The following is a 16,088-nucleotide window of genomic DNA, read 5'->3' as shown; positions in this document are numbered from 1 at the left end:
GTGGAATAACTTAATGAAGATATTGCTTTATTTTTACTAACTGAAGTGTGGAAAATTTGTTTTCTACAGTTATTCTTTAAAGATTTTATTCTCTTAGCTTGGGACTACCTTTAGAATATTGTAATTAGTAACTTTTTAATTAGCAAGTAGGTTTTTAATTCAACCCACATATAATTTTTATGTTTGTTTAAGTCTAAGTCTTCATAAATTGGACTGATTTAGATAATTTGGTTTTATTTATTTTTTTGATGGCTACATATAAGTTTTTGGTTGTTTTTGAAATATGTATGAGTATTCACACAATTAACAAATAAAATCTGTACTGTTCTGTTCCATTCAGAATTCACTGAAATCTTTGTTTAAATTTTATGTATGTAACAAAGTATTATATCTAAATTATTAAAATTGAATTGTCTGTTCATATATTAATATTTTTGAGTTTTAAAAGTTTTGTTTCATATTCTTATCATATATAAATTACTTTTATCATTTATAGAATTTTTGTCATAAATCATACTCTATAGATTTAGAATAACTGATATAATATAAATGAAACTTTCACCATTTGAAAGCTTCATTATCAGAAGGAATGAATGGCAATATAATATTTTTAATTATAGGTGTGAGCTGGTGCTCTCTTGTCTAAAGGGGCATCAGATATTTTCTCATCTATATTTGTTGCAAATTTTACTTTTGTTCTGTAAATTTTTTAAAGTTGCTGTAACTTTTGTCAAAAGTATTTTTTGAAGAATTACATCCAGGTTCCTATCAGGCATTTCAATAGATTTTATGTGGCAAATTGACTTAGTTTTATATTATCTCTCTTTTGTTATGACATATTCATTAAATTTTTTGAATGGTGTATGATTTTAGCCATGGCATTATAACCCATATTCTCCATTTGGACCAACTGTAGAAATTGCTGGGTCTCAACCATTTATTGACAAAAACCCAATTGAGTTATTACTTGAAGGTAAAGTTCAAGATTTGCCATGGATAGCAAGTGTTACATCTGAAGAAGGACTTTACCCAACATCAAGTGAGCATTCCATTTGATATGTTTATTCACTGAAATATGAATTATATCACATAATTGTTATATATTCATAGACAACTGTCTTTGCTTCTGCATGGAAAGGTGGCAGGATACAACTAAGTGCACAAGTAGGAGTTCAGACGTAACCATAATAAAAAAATAATATGAAAGAATTACAGAACATATAAAAAATCATTTTAGGCTGTAACAATGCATGATGAGCCATTCAACCAAATAAAAGATAATTGTAATAAAAACATGTAAATGAATTAGTTATTTATTAGGATATATAATAAAATAAAATTATACATAATTAAAAAAAAGATTTTATATTCATTTTTAGAAAAGTAACACTTTCAAAGCAAACATCAATTAATCCTTTTGCAAGATGTGATGGAAGATGTCACAGTATTTAAAAACATGGACCTATAAACAGAAAACTTTCCTAAATAAGTAATTATGTGGTGTTGGGAGTTTTCAGGGAAAAAAGTCTGGTTTCATTTTTCTCACAAAAAGATATAAGAAGAGATTTACTACAATGATTTTCAATAATGATTTAAAAGTTAAATAGAAATTTTCTTAGTTGCTTTCATTCTTATAATCCATGTATTTTTATTTTATATAGTTTTGTTAATCTGTACTACATAGTTTACTACAATGTGTTGCATAAATAAAATAAATATCATTTTATTTAGTCTTATGACTACAATTGCCTTTTATAATAAGATGAAAAATGAATTTTTATGGCATGTGAAAAAATACCAAGCCTGACTGGGATTCAAACCAATCATAATGTACCATTTAATTTAGGAAAAATGTTTCTACTAGGTCATATTTTTATAGAACATTCCATCATCAGAATTAGTTTTAAATGAATAACCTCATTAATGTTTACTCCTACTCATATGGATATTTTGAAAACTTGACAATTAGAGTACATTAAATTATTCAGTTGTTTATTATTTACTATCCTTTTACATAGATTAGGGTTTACTGAAATATGAAAGAAGTATATGTGAGTATTCAAACAATTAACAAATAAAATCAATACTGTTATGCTCCATTCAGAATTCATACAGAGCAGGTCCATTTTTCTTAATACTAATTACTCATTTTAAAAGCTTTTATTTAACTCGCTTTAGGAATAATCAAATTTTGCAACTGCTATATTTTTTGATCTATCATATGAAAATCAATGAAATTTGGTACACGTATGTAACTTCGATGACAATACAGCAGTACAGTGTCGGAATTTGATATGACCCACCCCCACGCGCTACCCCTATGCTAAATTCATGCATTTAGTTGAAAATTTTCATTTCTCATGAAACTGATTGAAATTTGGTACACGTATGTAACTTCGATGTGTAAAAATAAATAGTTTTACTTTTTTTTAGTCTTAAAAAAAAATACAAAAATATATTTGATTTTTTTTTTTTTTGTCTTCAGTCATTTGACTGGTTTGATGCAGCTCTCCAAGATTCCCTATCTAGTGCTAGTCGTTTCATTTCAGTATACCCTCTACATCCTACATCCCTAACAATTTGTTTTACATACTCCAAGCGTGGCCTGCCTACACAATTTTTCCCTTCTACCTGTCCTTCCAATATTAAAGCGACTATTCCAGGATGCCTTAGTATGTGGCCTATAAGTCTGTCTCTTCTTTTAACTATATTTTTCCAAATGCTTCTTTCTTCATCTATTTGCCGCAATACCTCTTCATTTGTCACTTTATCCACCCATCTGATTTTTAACATTCTCCTATAGCACCACATTTCAAAAGCTTCTAATCTTTTCTTCTCAGATACTCCGATTGTCCAAGTTTCACTTCCATATAAAGCGACACTCCAAACATACACTTTCAAAAATCTTTTCCTGACATTTAAATTCATTTTTGATGTAAACAAATTATATTTCTTACTGAAGGCTCGTTTAGCTTGTGCTATTCGGCATTTTATATCGCTCCTGCTTCGTCCATCTTTAGTAATTTTACTTCCCAAATAACAAAATTCTTCTACCTCCATAATCTTTTCTCCTCCTATTTTCACATTCAGTGGTCCATCTTTGTTATTTCTACTACATTTCATTACTTTTGTTTTGTTCTTGTTTATTTTCATGCAATAGTTCTTGCGTAGGACTTCATCTATGCCGTTCATTGTTTCTTCTAAATCCTTTTTACTCTCGGCTAGAATTACTATATCATCAGCAAATCGTAGCATCTTTATCTTTTCACCTTGTACTGTTACTCCGAATCTAAATTGTTCTTTAACATCATTAACTGCTAGTTCCATGTAAAGATTAAAAAGTAACGGAGATAGGGAACATCCTTGTCGGACTCCCTTTCTTATTAGGGCTTCTTTCTTATGTTTTTCAATTGTTATTGTTGCTGTTTGGTTCCTGTACATGTTAGCAATTGTTCTTCTATCTCTGTATTTGAACCCTAATTTTTTTAAAATGCTGAACATTTTATTCCAGTCTACGTTATCGAAAGCCTTTTCTAGGTCTATAAACGCCAAGTATGTTGGTTTGTTTTTCTTTAATCTTTCTTCTACTATTAATCTGAGGCCTAAAATTGCTTCCCTTGTCCCTATACTTTTCCTGAAACCAAATTGGTCTTCTCCTAACACTTCTTCCACTCTCCTCTCAATTCTTCTGTATAAAATTCTAGTTAAGATTTTTGATGCATGACTAGTTAAACTAATTGTTCTATATTCTTCACATTTTTCTGCCCCTGCTTTCTTTGGTATCATAACTATAACACTTTTTTTGAAGTCTGACGGAAATTCCCCTTTTTCATAAATATTACACACCAGTTTGTATAATCTATCAATCGCTTCCTCACCTGCACTGCGCAGTAATTCTACAGGTATTCCGTCTATTCCAGGAGCCTTTCTGCCATTTAAATCTTTTAATGCTCTCTTAAATTCAGATCTCAGTATTGTTTCTCCCATTTCATCCTCCTCAACTTCCTCTTCTTCCTCTATAACACCATTTTCTAATTCATTTCCACCGTATAACTCTTCAATATATTCCACCCATCTATCGACTTTACCTTTCGTATTATATATTGGTGTACCATCTTTGTTTAACACATTATTAGATTTTAATTTATGTACCCCAAAATTTTCCTTAACTTTCCTGTATGCTCCGTCTATTTTACCAATGTTCATTTCTCTTTCCACTTCTGAACACTTTTCTTTAATCCACTCTTCTTTCGCCAGTTTGCACTTCCTATTTATAGCATTTCTTAATTGCCGATAGTTCCTTTTACTTTCTTCATCATTAGCATTCTTATATTTTCTACGTTCATCCATCAGCTGCAATATATCGTCTGAAACCCAAGGTTTTCTACCAGTTCTCTTTATTCCGCCTAAGTTTGCTTCTGCTGATTTAAGAATTTCCTTTTTAACATTCTCCCATTCTTCTTCTACATTTTCTACCTTATCTTTTTTACTCAGACCTCTTGCGATGTCCTCCTCGAAAATCTTCTTTACCTCCTCTTCCTCAAGCTTCTCTAAATTCCACCGATTCATCTGACAACTTTTCTTCAGGTTTTTAAACCCCAATCTACATTTCATTATCACCAAATTATGGTCGCTATCAATGTCTGCTCCAGGGTAAGTTTTGCAGTCAACGAGTTGATTTTTAAATCTTTGCTTAACCATGATATAATCTATCTGATACCTTGCAGTATCGCCTGGCTTTTTCCAAGTGTATATTCTTCTATTATGATTTTTAAATTGGGTGTTGGCAATTACTAAATTATACTTCGTGCAAAACTCTATAAGTCGGTCCCCTCTTTCATTCCTTTTGCCCAGCCCGTATTCACCCACTATATTTCCTTCCTTGCCTTTTCCAATGCTTGCATTCCAATCTCCAACTATTATTAAATTTTCATCTCCTTTTACGTGTTTAATTGCTTCATCAATCTCTTCGTATACACACTCTACCTCATCATCATCATGGGCGCTTGTAGGCATATAAACGTTAACAATCGTTGTCGGTTTAGGTTTTGATTTTATCCTTATTACAATGATTCTATCGCTATGCGTTTTGAAATACTCCACTCTCCTCCCTATCTTCTTGTTCATCACGAAACCTACTCCTGCCTGCCCATTATTTGACGCTGAGTTAATTACTCTAAAATCACCTGACCAAAAGTCGCCTTCCTCTTCCCACCGAACCTCACTAATTCCTACTATATCCACATTCACCCTATCCATTTCCCTTTTTAAATTTTCTAGCCTACCAACCTTTTTTAAGCTTCTAACATTCCACGCTCCGACTCGTAGAATGTTATTTTTTAATTTTCTGGTGACCCCTTCCTTAGTAGTCCCCACCCGGAGATCCGAACGGGGGACTATTTTACCTCCGGAATATTTTACCAAGAAAGGCGCCTCCATTATTGATATGTGAAAATGCAGAGAGCCACATTTTCTTGGAAAAAAGCAGCTGTAGTTTTCCATTGCTTTCAGCTGCGCAGTACTCAGAGGACTGAGTGATGTTGATACGGCCGTTTAAGTCATTGTGACTCACGCCCCTAACAACTACTGAAAGAGCTGCTGCCCTCTTTCAGGAATCATTCCTTAGTCTGGCTCTCAACAGATACCTCTCCGATATGGTTGCACCTTCGGTCCAGCTACTCTGTATCCCTGAGCACTCAAGCCCCCTCACCAACGGCAAGGTCTCATGATTCATAGAGGAGGATATATTTGATAACATATAAAAAATTATTTTTTAAAAAAGCTTTTATTTAACTAATATTAATATTAACATTAATAAAAAAAGGAAACAAATTAGAAAAACCCTCTAAAAAGTAAAAAATAAGAATTAAATCAAATTGAGAATTTTAAACAAAAAAATATAATATATTAACAAATATAAAAATGCACTGAAAAGTAAAAAATAAATTATATAAATATCTAATAAATAACCAATAAATAAAAAATAAATAAATGTAAAATTATTAAATTTTAAAATTAAAAGTAATAAAAATATTTAGTTAAATAAAATTGTGGCGCAGTTTTTATAACAATGTTTTTGAATAAGTATTTATAGACATTTGCTGTATTTTAAAATATATTTTTTGTTTAATGAGGTTGTTTAATATATATATATATATATATATATATATATATATATATATGTATATACTTAATTTATCTGTAATAAAATAACTCAAGTTTTAATTCTTTGATGGTTCAAATTTGCACCGAGATGACCTTTAAGGGTTAATAAGATTAAAAATAAGAATTACATTTAGAAATCTTGCACAAATTTATTACATTTTGACTGTAATCTGAAAAATTATTAATTATTATCATTATTATAATTGTAATCGTAATTATGCATTTTTATTTAATGAATTCATAATTAATTAAAATGAAACTTTTAACGGAAAGAGTGCATTCAATTTGGCTTAGATTACAAGCAGAATTCAAAGATGAACTTCAACTATGTGAGAACACGTACAAAGAAAGCGAGTGGGTGCATTTTCCCAGATTGTTACTTGTAGCTAGTCAGTCTCAACTGGAGAGGTTCCAGCAGACCTTTCTGCCTCCTCGCGTCGTTATTGAAAATAAAAATGAAGATTAATTGTTGTAAAAATTAATGTTGTGTTGTTTTAAATAAATTATAAAAACTGCGCTATGCTTTTATTTAATTAAATATTTTCATTACTTTTAATTTTAAAATTTAATAATTTTTACATTTATTTATTGGTTATTTATTAGATATTTATATAATTTATTTTTTACTTTTTAGAGGATTTTTCTAATTTGTTTCCTTTTTCTATTAACGTTAATATTAATATTAGTTAAATAAAAGCTGTTTTAAAAAAGAATTTTTTATATATAATCAAAAATATTTTTGTAATTTTTTTTTTGTATTTTTTCTATTTTTAGCTGTATTAATGAATTATCTTATTATTTATTTAGAAAAAAAAGAAGAAAAAAAAATTTTAAGATTTACTGATGAGGTCGTGCAAACTAAATAGCAGCTCTGATTAGGATGGATTTAAATATCAGCTCTGATTAGGATGGGAAGAAATTTGTTTTGTAAATAAATAATGTAAAAAAAGTTAATGAAATATGACAGAAAGGAGGAAAATGAAGATTAAATATTAAATTGGGAATATTAAAAAAGTAGAAGTTTCAGAATTTTACTATTAAGGGAGTAAAATTACAAAGGATAGAAGAAGTAAGGTAGAGATAAAAAGTAGACAAAAGTAGGTAATTATGAAGAACTGCAGTACAACAAAAGCATATAATGTAAATATAAGAACTAGAAAGATTTTCTTACAAATACTTGAGTAGTGTTGCATTTTATGGCACTGAAACATGCACACAAAAAAAGCAGAAAGGAAAAGACTTATATTTAATGTTACAGAAGAAAATCTGATTTTCAGGAAATGAGAAATTTAATGATACAGGAGGATGTTGAAAATTAGGTGGATTCAAAACAAACAGAAGAGGAAAGAAATTTGTTGCTGGATTTTGTAAGAGACAAAACTAGGTTGGACACACTTTTATATCAAGGTTTGAATTAATAATAAATGTAAAAAACTGCTTATAATGTAAAAATAGGAATATATAAAACAGATAATTAAGGATACAGAATGAAACAATTATGCAGACATTAAAAGAAATGGAGAATGGAAAGAAACACCAAATCACTGGCTGATTATTAGAAAGAACATTTTTTATTAACATAAGTTTAAAAAAAATTATTATTGGCAGTTCGTTTTTAAAATAATATGTTGAAAAATTTTTACTAAAAAAAATTTCAGTAAAGCACCCTCACCATTGAAGATTTAGGTAATGCAAACTTTTTAAAACTTTCAAACAGTTCAACCTAAGTGGGAATAATTTTTCCCCTCTAAACAAAGCGTTTTTGAGGATATTAATAATTTTCAATATTTATAACATGTTATGAATAATAAAGACATCATCCCTAAAAAATTATAAACTTTTCCAACTTTTTATTTATTTCAACATATCTACTTGATTTTGTTGTTATAAATTAGCTTTATTAAAAAGGTTGTTTTTAACCTTAATCATAATGGTAGAGGTATATTTCTCTAAAAAGTAGATTTTTTTATTAATTCAAAATATTGCTATTTAAGGTGTATTTAGTCACCCCGTTTTTATAATTTAGGTTGGAGTATTGTAAAATGTTAAATATGGGCAGGTTTTTGTAACCTCTTAATAATTAAACAAATAATTTTAAGAACTTTTATTTTCTTTTGATTAAAAAGTAAGAACACATTTATAAAGGTTAATGATAATTTTGAACTCTGTTCCCAGGTAAGGGTTAAAAAATTTTAACCCTTAAGTTTCTATGCAAATGCTTAGATTATCACTACCTTTTTCTTTTTTTGTTAATTTTGGGTGGCATGCTTAAAACCCGTAAACAATAATATGCAGTTACCTATTCAAGATAAAATAGTGATGTTAATTAACTTCATTAAAATTAATGAAGCCTCATAACTAGTTTATATAAATACAGCCTAGTTAATTAAATATGGTTTCAGCTGTTGGTATTTATATCCCTTCTTTACCGAAATTGATGCAACTTTCTGTTATCTTCAAACTTTTTTTTTAACCTCCGGGTCCACCGTTAGGCATCAGAGGATGAGATGAATGATTTGTAGCGTGTGTGAAAATGCCATGCCTGACCGGGATTCGAACTTGGGACCTCCGGATGAAAGGCCGAGACGCTACCACTTGTGCCACGGAGATTAGCTATCTTCAAACTTATATTATTCCTTTGCCACTGCAAAATATACTGTAAACTGACTTGCCATGAACCTGCTAATGAGATCAGTATGTCTCATTAATTTTTAAGTTAGTAATTGATTTTCTTATCATTATAACCTTGTGAAAAATAAAAAAATAGTGAATAATTTTCAAGCAGGTTTTTAAGCAAAATCTACATTTTCTACAAGAATATGAATCTGCAACACTGCTAGTATATAGTATGTGTAAAAAATAGTCAATAACTAGATATGCTCATTATTTTATTCTGTCTATTATTTTGTTTTCTAAATTAAAATTAAACAAAGGTATGTTTGTTTTCTTTTTTAACAAACTCCATTTATTTTTAATGGTTGGTCTATTTTTGTTTAACATCCCTTAGCAGTTCCCTCATGACAAATTACTGACTTTCATAACAACCATTCATCTATATAGTTAGCATTATACACTAACTTATTTTCTATGTTCAGATTTTGTTGCTGATGCTGAAATATTAAAAGAACTAGATGAAAGATGGGCAGAACTGGCACCACATGTGTTGGATTTTAACTTCACAATACCAGTTAATTTACAAAAGGAAGCTGCTGTTAGAATTAAAAAAGAATATTTAGGAAATGATCCTATATCAAGAGCTACAAATAGACAATTAACACATGTAAGTAACTGTAAATAGAATATTAAATATAAAATTATTTTTCTGAAGACGATCCTTTTGAGAATCATATTCCTCTGCTCTATATAAATTATATTAATCCAATTAACCTACGTACAGAATTAATAAATAAAATAAAACTGGATGACACCTACCTTATTCCACACTTCATGCAAGAGCATATGGAGCAGTTCCTCCATATAATTTTTTTTTTCAAATCATTCATATCAAATTACAAATTAAAAATCGTCCTATACTATACTTAAGATTTAAAATTGTTAAAAGTTCCTTTTCCAAATTAAAATCAAAACAGAAATAAAACTAAAAATCTTTGACAAAATTTTGATTTGAAAAAGAAATTATATGGAGCAACTGATGATGCGAGTAACTTGCAAAAGCGCTCTTGCATGAAGTATGAAATAAGGTAGGTACCATTCTATTTTATCTTATTTATTAATTCTGTACTTAGGATGATCAGATTAATATAATAAATATAAAATATATAGCTAAATAATTAATTATTCAAACAAAATTAAGGACTTTTTTTTACTTATAATTTATTGACAGAAGGGGTTATATTAGTTTGTTCCTTTACAATAATTGTCTCAGCCTTTCTTATGGCTATAATGTATGTAAAGCATCCAAGATAGAAAAGACAATGATCAGAGTTGCCTACTCTTAAAGTAATGATGTCCACCATAAACCAGTCCCTATAATGAACATAGTGAAGGTGTCCCTTGTAGAACTGAACATTTTCAGTGAGCATGGTATACTAATACAAGCATACATTTGGCTCAGCGAAGAAGGAAACATTTATTGCATCTTTAAATAATATAAAGTGATTCACATAGTGTTACCAATGCTTTTTGTGTTTATTCTACTAACAAAAATTTCATATTAGCATGTGTCCAGAAATGCTCCATTTGTGATTACAGCTAGCGAGATTTCCCCCTGATTCCTGGGCAAAGAGTGAAATAAAATCATACTGAAATTCTAGGTACCAAAATTAAGAGGTAAAGTTGATGGTTTCTTATGATTTTTGACCTGCAAAACTGAATAAAACAGGTTCCAGAACCATATCTTCAGTAGTTTTCATAATATATGATATAAAACAGAAAAATTTGTTGCCTAAAAAAATTTTTTAATGTTCATAATATAAAAACTTTGTTCAATTACTAATAAATGCATAAAATTTGTATAGAATTTAATCCTGAGTAAAATGATTAAAATAGCCCAATAAAGAATAAATACAAGTTCAAAATATTTGATCTTATTTCTAACACTTAATGTATGAAAACTTTTAAATATATACACTGCAGGAAGTGAAGTTAACAAACAATTGATACAATGTTTTTTTTTTGTAGCATGTGTGAAAATGCCATGCCTGACTGGGATTCAAACCTGGGACCTCCAGATGAAAGGTCGATTCGCTACCACTCGTGCCACAGAGGCCGGCAAACATACAATGTTTAAAAAAATAAAAATGCAATTGATACAATTAATAAAGTTCACAGTAAATTTTCAAAAATTTGTCTGTCTAGGCTCAATAAATTTGGCTGCATGCTTTCGGATTGCTAGCGTTGCTCTCTGCAAATCTGCACAACTTTCCCTAATTTTTGCAGCAACATGTGTAATACTAGCAACCAACTCTTCACATGTATGAATGTTTCTCTTGTACACATTACTTTTCATCCAACCCCATATGCAAAAATCTAATATTGTTAGATCAGGTGATCTTGGTAGCCAGGTGTGTGGCCCATCGCAGCCAATTCGCTCATTTAAGTATACCAACATGTAAGAAGTGTGGAGGGGCACCATTGTGGTGAAAGTACATGCGGTATCTTGAGAGCATCTTCTAATAGGAGTGGTAGTTGTTCCTTAAGGAATTCCAGGTAAATGTTGGAATTTGGATGTTGTGAAAGGTTGAATGGTTCAATTATCTGATCGTAAACTAGACCACACTACACATCCCCTTTTTTTTTATAAGGGTTACTGCATTATAGAAAAATCTTATTATTACCAATGCTCATTTCATTACAAAGAAATTGCTGATCTCTGTAGTGGAGTGGTGCATCACAGCCTTTCATCCAAGGACCCTGGGTTTAAATCCTGGTCAGGCATGGCATTTTTCATACATGACAATATTCCATTTCCACATCATACAAGCTTTAAAACTTCTGTGATTAATTAATTCAACAAGCAAAAAAAAGATTTGAGCACTCACCTATAGCAGATAAATCATTTTTTTGTATGAAATACTTAATACTTAAATTATTTTTATAGATGTTTGGAGACCGCCTTTATGTTGTTGATGTTGAAAGAGCTGCCCGTCTCCAAGCTGCTGTTACATCTTCGCCAGTTTTCTTTTATAAATTTACTTATCGTGGTAAACATAGTTACTCAGAACTAATGTCTGGTGGTTCTATGGAAGATTTTGGTTCGTAGTCTTTTATATTTTGATTAGTCTTGTATAATTAACCATTTATAAAATAGTCTTTTATAATTAAAATTTGTTGTTTTTTAATTTTAAGCATGTTTAAATGTATTCTGTTGCATATTATTTTGCAAATGTATGTACTAGCTCATCACTAATATGAAATTACAGGTTTGTAAATGAACATACAACCTGTGGTGTTAATTCTTAGGTGTTTTTAATGAAAATACATACATTTAATGTGACAAAATTATCAGTTTTAATAAGTGTAGTCTTGTACAGTCTCAGGTCGACCATTTCTGAGATGTATGGTTAATTGAAACCTAACCACCAAAGAACACCGGTATACATGATCTAGCATTCAAATCCATATAAAAGTTTAATAATAAGCCTATTTCCCGATAACCTAACATCAATACAGTAAAAAATTTATTTAAAAATATAACACTGATAAACATAATTTTTGTTTCCTAACATGCGATACATGATTTTAATCTGTTTTTTGATGCTGAAAACGAATATGAACTCAAAATCTTTCTATCATCCACCATTTTTGAAACAGTTTAAAATTTTAATTAAAGGATTTTTTCATTTTTCAACGTACAGTTACCATTTTAAGCTCCTTCATTGTATTTTGTTAGCTCATTTTTTATTGTTTAACATAATTTGTAAGATATAAATAAGCTATACTAGACAAAGAATTAAATCATAACATAGTCGTATATTATGACATCATATCTAATACTGAAGAGCGAGCCTTCATGGACAAAATTAATCATGTCTGAAAACACACCAATGTTGTTTGTATTAAGCACTGGATTTAGGAATGAATTAATTTTGTTCAGTCTTATTGCTGCCTTAAGTTTGTTAACAGTGCAGTGTCATAATGCCTCGAAACTGTGTAAATGATGTGGATGCTTTTGTTAAGTATTTGGTGAGTTTACCATAAAATCAAATAGAAAAAACATTACACCTTTAATTAAAAAAGCATATCATTTGTACTTTCAGTGTAAAATTGATAATCAGGATAAGATGTGGGCTCCTCATATAGTAATAATATAGCACTAATTGTTCTGAATATTTAAGAGGATGGCTGAAAGGTACACAGAAGGCTTTGCCATTGGTGTATCTACAGTTTGGCATGATCCAAAGGATGATGTAACCGATTGTTACTTTTGTTTAACAAGAGTGTCTGGAATTTCTAAAAAATCTAAACATACTTTAAAATATCCTTCATTGCAATCTGTAATCAGGCCTGTACCTCACAGCAAAATTACTCCAGTTCCTGTGCCACCTGTGAGTGTATGTTTTGAAAGCAGCGTTGAAGAAGAAAACAATGATTTTGATTTTGAATTATCTTCCAATAAAAAAAAATCCACATCTTATATCACGTGAATTAAATGACTTGGTTAGGGATTGGATTTAAATTTATCAGAAAATTAAGTTGAACTGTTAGGATCAAGACTGCAAGGTTGGAATTTACTTAAAAAAAATACAAAACTTTCAGGCTTTTGAAACCGACAAAAAGAACTTTCTCAGTACTTTATTGATGAACATAATTTGGTTTATTGCACAAATATTGATGAGCTTATGTTACACTTAAGACAAGTTTATAAACCTGAGGACTAGTGCTTTTTCATAAATTCATCCAAGTATAGTTTAAAAGTTGTTCTACTACACAACAGTAACAAATGTCCTTCGATACCAATCATTTATGGTATTAATTTGAAAGAGACATATGATGTGATGAAAGACGTTCTTCAAAAAATAAATTTTAAAAAGCATAGCTGGAACATATTTGGAAGTTATAGCTATTTTGGTAGGCTACACTAAGTACATGTGTTTTCTTTGCGAATGGGATAGTCAAGATAGGGATAAACATTATGTTGCCAAAGAGTGGAAGAAACAAGACAACTTAACTCCAAATGGGAAAAATGCTATTCATGAGCCCTTAGTTGAACCCAAAAAAATATTTTTACTCCCTCTCCATATCAAGCTAGGACTAATAAAAAATTTTGGAAAAGCAATGAAGGATAGTTCCGGATTTTTGTACGTCAGGCAGAAATTTCCCAATGTAAGTAAAGGAAAAATTAAAGAAGGAATATTTGTTGGTCCTCAAATAAGAGAGTTGGTCAAAGATGGTGTATTTAATGTTAAATAATGTAGAAAGTGCAGCTTGGGCTTCATTTAAAGATGTTTGCAGAACTTTTCTTGGCAAAAATCTGACAATTACCATGATATTGCTGTGGAATGTAATATGTCTTTGAAAATACATTTCCTCCACTCGCATCTGGATTTTTTTCGGGCAACCTCATTGATGTAAGTAACAAACATGGTGAACGTTTCCACAAAGACATTTCGGTGGTGGAAAACCGCTATAGAAAAACATGGAATACTAACTTGCTAACAGATTACTGTTGGACATTAATTTGGGAGGTGCCTGAAGCTATTTATAAAAAAAAGCATCAACAAAGTCATTCTAACACAGGTATGACCATGCAAAATTATAAATTTTACAGATTTTAACTATATTTTCCCTTAATTTATTTTGAAGCGAAATTTATTTAAAACTAAGGGTGATAGAAAAATTATATTTATAGATCTGTAATGTATGCAAAAAAAAAAAAAAAACAATTCAAGAAATGGTATCACACTTGGAGAAACATTAAAAAAATGTTTTTTATCTATTAGTGTAATCATGAACTGTATATTGTTGAATGATTGTTTAAACAATTGACAGTACTAAATAACTTGATTTAAAAAGTATATTTACAGTTATAATTATCAATAAAACTAGTATCAATTACTATACTGTTAACAAGACTATTATACTGTTATCCCTCCCAAAATTAACATATTTCTTTCTTTGTTAAAAGGTTTGCTCTTTCTTTATTCTAAGAAAAAAATTAAATGTACTGTCTATTGAATAGCATTAAATTTTTTTTTTTGTTTAACCTCTGGGACCACTGTTAGGTATTGCTTCAGAGGGCGAGATGAATGATTTGTAACATGTGTGAAAATGCCATGCCTCACTGGGATTTGAACTTGGAACCTCTGAATGAAAGGCTGACACACTACCACTCAGGTATATTTCTTTAGTTCCTCCACTGTTTTTCTTTATACTCCCATAGTGCAGGTCTTTCAATCCAGGATTTATACTGCTGATAAAAGGGGAAGAAAACAGCTACACAAATTATATAATTACTAAAACAGTAGACTATAAGTAATTATCAGTCTACATTTGTTTAGTGTAAAATCTTAGCTAGCAATGTAAATGTTAATTCAATAAAATGTAAAATGATACCCTCTCATTATTCTTCTTGGACATATAGTATATGTCATTGACTATGACTGGGGATTACATTCTTCTCTTAATATGGTATACATCCAGAGTGAGGCTGTTTTGTTGCACAATCTACTATAGAAAGGTGCTTCATGCACAGGAAAACATTATCACTAAACTAGACCAATTGGTTCATATAATACTTCACAAGTCTCAAGATATATGTATTGTGGCAAGCTTTAGGCAGTGGAAATCCCTTATCTGTGTAGCAAATTTACATATAGATTTTCATTGCATATGTTTTGTGAATTTAGATACACAATTTTCTATTTGTGATACCACTGATATTTAGCAATTCACGTATTTGTAAATATATATTGAAATTTTATGTTATCATATAACACGTATAGAACTTTTTCTAGGTGTAAGTCACGGTGATGATACTATGTATGTCCTGGGCACATTTTATGGCAATCCTGAAGAAACTGAAGATGATACAGCTATGACACAAAGAATGGTTGATTTTTGGACAAGTTTTGCCAAAACTGGGTAAGTTTTATCTGATCTTTTTGTTTTACCCAATTTTTACATAACCAATTAACAAAATTTTTTATGCCAATCTATATAAAATGGAAGGAAGTACAGCAATACTATCATGACACTGTTTTGTACAAAGTATGAAATTAACTAACATTTACACTAATGTAATTTGGTAGAAAGTAGTATGACAAAAAAAAATCTGTTAAAGAAAAAAAGAAACAACCCCCAGTAAAAAACACTTGTAGAAGGGGTACCTCCTCCAAGCAAGTTACTATCAGAAAAAGATAAAGCCAAATAAGTATAAAAAACATTCTTGTGTTAGGATTTACATCTTTGTTTAAAACAAACATCCACGAAAAGGATGATGACATAAAAGAAAACATCTTTGT

The 16,088-nt window shown here is 29.9% G+C and overlaps 1 protein-coding gene across 1 annotated transcript in view; it reads left to right on the top strand.

Moving 5' to 3' along the window:
• LOC142323843 (venom carboxylesterase-6-like) overlaps positions 1–16,088 on the top strand; it is a 30,488-nt gene that overhangs the window by 13,799 nt on the left and 601 nt on the right. The window contains exons 6-9 of the mRNA XM_075364125.1: positions 874–1,039; positions 9,261–9,445; positions 11,726–11,879; positions 15,582–15,708. Coding sequence (XP_075220240.1) covers positions 874–1,039; positions 9,261–9,445; positions 11,726–11,879; positions 15,582–15,708 — 632 coding nt within the window. The remainder of the gene's footprint in view (positions 1–873; positions 1,040–9,260; positions 9,446–11,725; positions 11,880–15,581; positions 15,709–16,088) is intronic.

The sequence above is a fragment of the Lycorma delicatula genome, chromosome 4 (assembly GCF_047948215.1).
Source record: "Lycorma delicatula isolate Av1 chromosome 4, ASM4794821v1, whole genome shotgun sequence".
Lineage (NCBI taxonomy): Eukaryota > Metazoa > Arthropoda > Insecta > Hemiptera > Fulgoridae > Lycorma > Lycorma delicatula.
Note: the sequence above shows the minus strand (reverse complement) of the source record. Positions and strands in the feature narration are given on the sequence as shown.